Raw genomic sequence first — 6,109 nt, 5'->3', positions numbered from 1 at the left:
CTCAAATCTTATCCGAATCGGGCGATGATTTAATTGCTTTTATTTTTTACATTTCTGTATGGTCGCATGTCTGGGGAGTGTTTTATAATGGATATTTGCTGAAGAAGCGTGTTTTTATAGGACTTTGAGAAGGTAAGTCTTTATCAAACACTCAAGCACAAACACTTTGACAGAGGAACTGACGTCGACCCTCCTTCAGTCTCGACACATTCAGAATGATGTTATTTTCCATTTGTGTTTTGGTGTGTTTAATCATTATAGTATATATTTGCAGTCTGGTCAAGACTGGTATAATGGTCCGATGGCATGTCCATGTGGTCCTGCTTAGTATTGCAGCTAATATTTCACAATATTACTGATATTACAAGTAAATGCAGCCTCAATGAGCAAGAGACTTAATTCAAAAACATTTAAAATAGTAATGTTTCCTAACTTTTGACCGCTACTGTATGTGTGTGTGTGTGTGTATATATATATATATATATATATATATATATATATATATATATAACTTCTTTATTTTTGCTGTTGCACTATACATAAATTGTGAATTATTACAATTAAAAAGTATTTTTACATTTACCTTGAAGAAAGCTTGCAGAAAAAGTTTTGTGAGGATCATCCTCAAACTTAATCCTAGGCATTATCTAGAACATTTCCATTAGCTGCCACTGGTACCATGTAGAAAAATCAGAAAGTACTATCTGTTCGTATAGCTTAGCGCTTGCTGAGTATATTTAGCATATTGTACAATAAGATTGCAGGATTTCCGGAATCTCGTATTTATCAAAATTAAAAAATAAAGTTTACGACGAGGATGGGATTCGAACCCACGCGTGCAGAGCACAATGGATTAGCAGTCCATCGCCTTAACCACTCGGCCACCTCGTCGCTTGCGTCCATTTGAGTGCACTGAATCATTTTGATTGTGGCATTTAGGTAATAACGCTTACTTTTTGATGCGCAATGAGTATTTACTGACATTTTGAATGATTGCTAATAACAGGGAGTGTTTATAAAATCGAAACTATCGCACAGACGTATTCCAGAACACATTTAGAGAGACGAGCCCGTTCTAGGGTGTTTACGGTAAGCGGAACGGTAACCACGCATGCGCAGTGCGTGCTCTTCCCGGACGCTGTTCTCTTCTGCTTGTTCACAAGCGTCTAACGGGCGTCCTTTCGCATGCTTCCAAACATGCAAGTCAATCCCCGCTCAATCTGACATGCACTAGATCTTAATGCATTGCAATGCAAGTCAATGCAATGTCTACTGCATGCATAGCTAGAGCTAGTGTTGCCCTGGCTAACCCTAGCTGATCTGTGTGTACTGTAGCCATAGACACCATTTGAGAATATTTCATTGATATTCACTAAAAGGTACCAGTAATTGTAATGCATTTCTCTAAAAAATGCTCAGTGTTTAAGGTGGTGCTCAGTGCGCTTCTCATTGTTGCACTGTTGCAGCTTTTATATCTGTCTTTCCTTTCAAAACTGCATGGCAAACAGCAGCGCTACAGGTATTCAGAGCTGTTCGGATCCAAAAAAACTGCAAACCAAGATGAGAAGAACCCCAGACGGGAACATCTCAGATACTCTTTATCCACAGGCGGCATCTTCGATGGCAGTGGACAGTATCGTGTGTATAAGAACCTAATCAAAAGTGACTTCTCCACCAATCAGAAGCCAGGAGCAGATCCGAGATCGCACCATCTGGCGTTGGCCACGCACACGACTATCAACAACCTTCACCATTTGAACTATTTGCTTGAGCGCTGGCAGAATCCTCTTTCTATAGCTATATTCGCCCACGGACAAGATGTCAAGTTCGCGACGGCCTTCGCCTACGCCCTCAGCTTGTTTTGCCCTCAAGTTCAAGCGTTGGTTGACTTCCACCTGGTTTGCCTTTCTGGAGAAATGGCCAGTTTTCCAGAGCAGGATCGAGAGCACTTTGCCGGTCTCGAGGAGAAGGGCTGTTCCGGTGTCTTTGCGAATCTCGAATCCCACCGAGACAAGTATAAAAACTACGCCATTGGAAACAACGTCTCGTACCCGAACAACCTTCTCCGAAACGTGGCCCGCAGCGGCACAGACTCGGCCTACATCCTGGTCATCGACGTCGACATGATTCCCAGTGCCAATTTGCACCACCAGTTCGTGACCATGATAATGAGACGTGAACCCGCTGCGGACGAGGTCCTCGTTCTTCCAGCGTTCGAGATCAGACACACACGTAAAATGCCCGGGTCGAAGCCAGAGCTGGTGCAACTCTATCAGGTCGGGGAGGTGAGGCCGTTCTACGATGAACTGTGCCCTCGCTGTCAGGCTCCCACTAACTACTCCCAGTGGGTCAACCGGGCCAGCAGAAGCTCTGGGCCGCTGGAGGTGGCGTACACCTTAAACTGGGCCGATCCCTGGGAGCCGTTCTACATCGGCGCTCGATCGGTTCCTCTCTACGACGAGAGCTTCAGGCAGTACGGCTTCAACCGGATCAGTCAGGTGAGTGGGTTTATACAAATCATCAGTTAGCTAAATGCAGAATCATGCAAAATAAAGCATTGTTTTTTCTTTTTTTTTAAATACACATGAAAATATCTATACAGCATGTATATATATATATATATATATGTGTGTGTGTGTGTGTGTGTGTGTGTGTGTGTGTGTGTGTGTGTGTGTGTGTGTGTGTATACAGTGGCTTGCGAATGTATTCAAACATTTTATGTTGCTGCCTTATGTTAAACTTTTTTTTTCACATTATTCTACACTTCATAATACACTCCATAATGGTAAAGCAAAATAAATAAATAAAGCAAATTGCAAATTTATTAAAAAATATATAATTACATTGCATAAGTAATTATTTCTTGTCCCTTTTCTGGGACACTTGAAATTTATGATTGACAATATTCATTGTAAGAGTTACCATTCTATATATACTGTATATATATAACTCTTACACTAAAAAGTAATATTACAATTAATATGTAATATAATATTCTACACATAATACATGATATAATTTATTCAATTATCATCATATATGCGTTTAGAATATTATATTTAGAATATTATATTAATTATTGTTAAATTGTGTATATGTATTAATAATAATTAATATAATATTCTTAGCTTTAATTTAATATTAATACATATATAACTCTGACAATAAAAAATAAATATCATAATAAATGTTTAGAATATTATATTTGTATATTTAGAATAAGTAGACTATAACCAATGTGACCTGAAAACCTTCTTATGGTGCAAAATATGAATTTATTTTCTTCATTCATTGATGGCTCAGTTACTCACGGATTGCCTCACTCTCTTCTCTTCAGGCCTGTGAGCTTCACGTCGCTGGTTACCGGTTCTCCGTTCTGAGCAATGCGTTTGTGGTGCACAAGGGCTTCAAGGTCCAGGGAGAGTTTCACAGCAGGAAGGACGAGGAGAACCGGAAGAACCGCGTCCTCTTCCGCAGCTTCAAGGAGAGCCTGAAGGACAAGTATCCCAACTCTCCTCGCCACTGCTGAGGAAATCCTCAACATCTTCCAGACGCTTGAGATGCACAGAGGAAAAAAACTCAAACTGAGAACCTGTCTGAATTTACACCCATTTCAAAAAACTGTATGAGAGAATGTGCATCATTTTATTTATAAGCTGATCGGTCATGCTTTTAAAGAGAGAAACGATATAAAAATCATCCTTTTTGTTTATAATAACTAAAATGTGTTTTGTTTTGTTTGAAATGTGTGACGCCTTTGGATTGTGAGAGCAAGATACAAAGTCATTTCATAACTTTAGAGCTATTTATTGATTTCATTGTCTTGTTTTCTGTAGTTTAATGTATTATTTTACCTGAGAAATGTTTTATCTAAGTAAATAAGAAGTTACTGAACGTTGATCACACTAATAATAGAGTTTAATAGGCGAGGTGATGTGACTGTACGGGTACATGTGTTCGAGTTTCTGACGAGACGGATTAGTTGTAAAGCTATTAACATATTAAGGTCGATATTAAGGACCCTGATGATAATACAGCTTCTGAAAATTATATTAGTGTTTTAATCATATCTGACTTGTGGATTAGGAGTAGATGACAATGAAGCAACATTAGATGAATGCAGGAATTCACAGGTTTTAGTGACTGTATATGAACAAGCAATACTGTGTGTGTCACAGATATTTACATGAACTGTAAGAGATAATAAGTGTTTAACACTGAATGGGGCTTGTTTGTCTTTTAGTTTGACATTTTTTTTAACCTGATATTGAATTAGTGTATTTTTACATCAGTATCCAATTGTAATATTATTTAGCCAGTTATTTTCCTGTCATAGCAGCTCATTTTGGTCCTTTATCTCTGTTCGCCCTGATAATGTCATGTCGTATGGACAGCATGAATGTTGTGACGTTTGAACACTGGAAACCTTTTTGTGATACTGAGGGGAAAATGACTGTTTTATAAAATTGTGACACCGAGTGAACATGTAATTCTTTGATTATACAACGTTGTTTTTGTTATTGTTGAATGACACGAGTTATTTTGTTATTATTATTGATACTGACTTGTTCGTTTTTTATCTTGTTACATAAATCTGCAACATTTGCGTTGGTGATGATCTTTAAGATAGTTATAGATAATAGATAGATTAATAGATAATAATAGTCTATTGCACGTTGTTATTTTCTGCTAATGCGACGCTAACAGAGGTCGACTCAACTGGTTGTGGAGTCATTGACAGCAAGGGAAAACTGCTAAATCTGTGCATAATTAAGATAATTAAATAAACAGACTGATCAATTTTTAAAAGGAAGGAGAAAACACGTTTTTTATGTCAACGACAGTGCATTAAATCACACTACTTCAAATGGTCAAATGCTGTTTTGGCTCAAATGCATTGAATCTAGTGAAGTTAGATGGATGCCAACGTCCTAGCAAATTAAGGAAATTAAAGGTGCGTGCAGTAAGTGATTTCTGCGAATCATTATTGAACACTTTTGATATTTGAAATCAACCCAAACAAATATGCCCCTCTCTTCATTGCTCCGCCCCTAAAATTGAAAAATAAAGTGAAGATGATGAACGAAAGACAAGGAATCAAAAAAAAATAAACATACAGAAAATCAGTCAATACAAGCAAGCCGAGTTGGTTGTTAGTTGCCAGCAGCTCACAAAACCAATGTTACTCACGAATGGAGCAGAAACAATGCAACCTCTGGGTCCGTTTTCAGGCCTTCCCGCTTCAGTCTCTCCAGCGTTGGAAAGCTTTTCTAATATTAACGCGGGTCCTAAAGCTCTTGCCTGATCATAATCCTTCTTTTCCCAGTGATATTCCTCTGAGCTTTTCTCTTTGTAATGTCTCTCAGCCATCTATCTCTCTACAGTCTGTCTTTAAAGCTCCATTTTGCTCTCTCTCTTTCCTCCTTCATCATGAGTGGACAGCCCCCTACTGCTGATTGGCTCACTCTATCCTCCCAATCATGAGTGGACACGCCCCCTACTGGTGATTGGCTCACTCTCCTCCCCATCATGAGTGGACACGCCCCCTACTGCTGATTGGCTCACTCTATCCTCCCAATCATGAGTGGACACGCCCCCTACTGGTGATTGGCTCACTCTCCTCCCCATCATGAGTGGACACGCCCACTACTGCTGATTGTTAACTATAGGCTTGTTCGACTTGAACCGGCGCTGCACAGACCGATCGGTTGATGACATCAAAGTACCGCGAGAGCGATTAGAGAGCAGACGGCTCCTTATGCTTTTGAATCGCTCTCGCGGTACTTTGATGTCATCAACCGATCGGTCTGCGCAGCGCCGGTTCAAGTCGAACAAGCCTCTTCTCTTGTCCCCATCATGAGTTGACACGCCCCCTTTTGCTGTTTGGCTCACTCTCTTCTCACCATCATGAGTGGAAACACCCCCTAATGCTGATTGGCTCACTCTATCCTCCCCATCATGAGAGGACACGCCCCCTACTGCTGATTGGCTCACTCCCTCTTCCCCATCATGAGTGGAAACACCCTCTAATGCTGATTGGCTCACTCTCTCCTCCCCATCATGAGAGGACACGCCCCCTACTGCTGATTGGCTCACTCCCTCTTCCCCA

At 40.1% G+C, this 6,109-nt stretch overlaps 1 protein-coding gene and 1 non-coding gene across 2 annotated transcripts; one reads left to right on the top strand and one right to left on the bottom strand.

The window, feature by feature from the left end:
• Positions 1-809: 809 nt before the first annotated feature.
• On the bottom strand, positions 810-891 carry trnas-gcu (transfer RNA serine (anticodon GCU)). The gene has a single exon. It is a non-coding gene; the product is annotated as a tRNA-Ser (tRNA).
• Positions 892-1,107: 216 nt separating this feature from the next.
• b4gat1 (beta-1,4-glucuronyltransferase 1) lies at positions 1,108-4,809 on the top strand. Its single transcript, XM_077227492.1, has 2 exons — positions 1,108-2,498; positions 3,338-4,809. The coding sequence occupies exons 1-2, from the start codon at positions 1,395-1,397 to the stop codon at positions 3,527-3,529; spliced, it is 1,296 nt and encodes a 431-aa protein (XP_077083607.1). The 5' UTR covers positions 1,108-1,394; the 3' UTR covers positions 3,530-4,809.
• The last annotated feature ends 1,300 nt before the right edge of the window (positions 4,810-6,109 follow it).

The sequence above is a fragment of the Siphateles boraxobius genome, unplaced genomic scaffold, assembly GCF_051911475.1.
Source record: "Siphateles boraxobius isolate OS27281-9 unplaced genomic scaffold, OSU_SipBor_1 130, whole genome shotgun sequence".
In the NCBI taxonomy this organism is placed as follows: Eukaryota; Metazoa; Chordata; class Actinopteri; order Cypriniformes; family Leuciscidae; genus Siphateles; species Siphateles boraxobius.
Note: the sequence above shows the minus strand (reverse complement) of the source record. Positions and strands in the feature narration are given on the sequence as shown.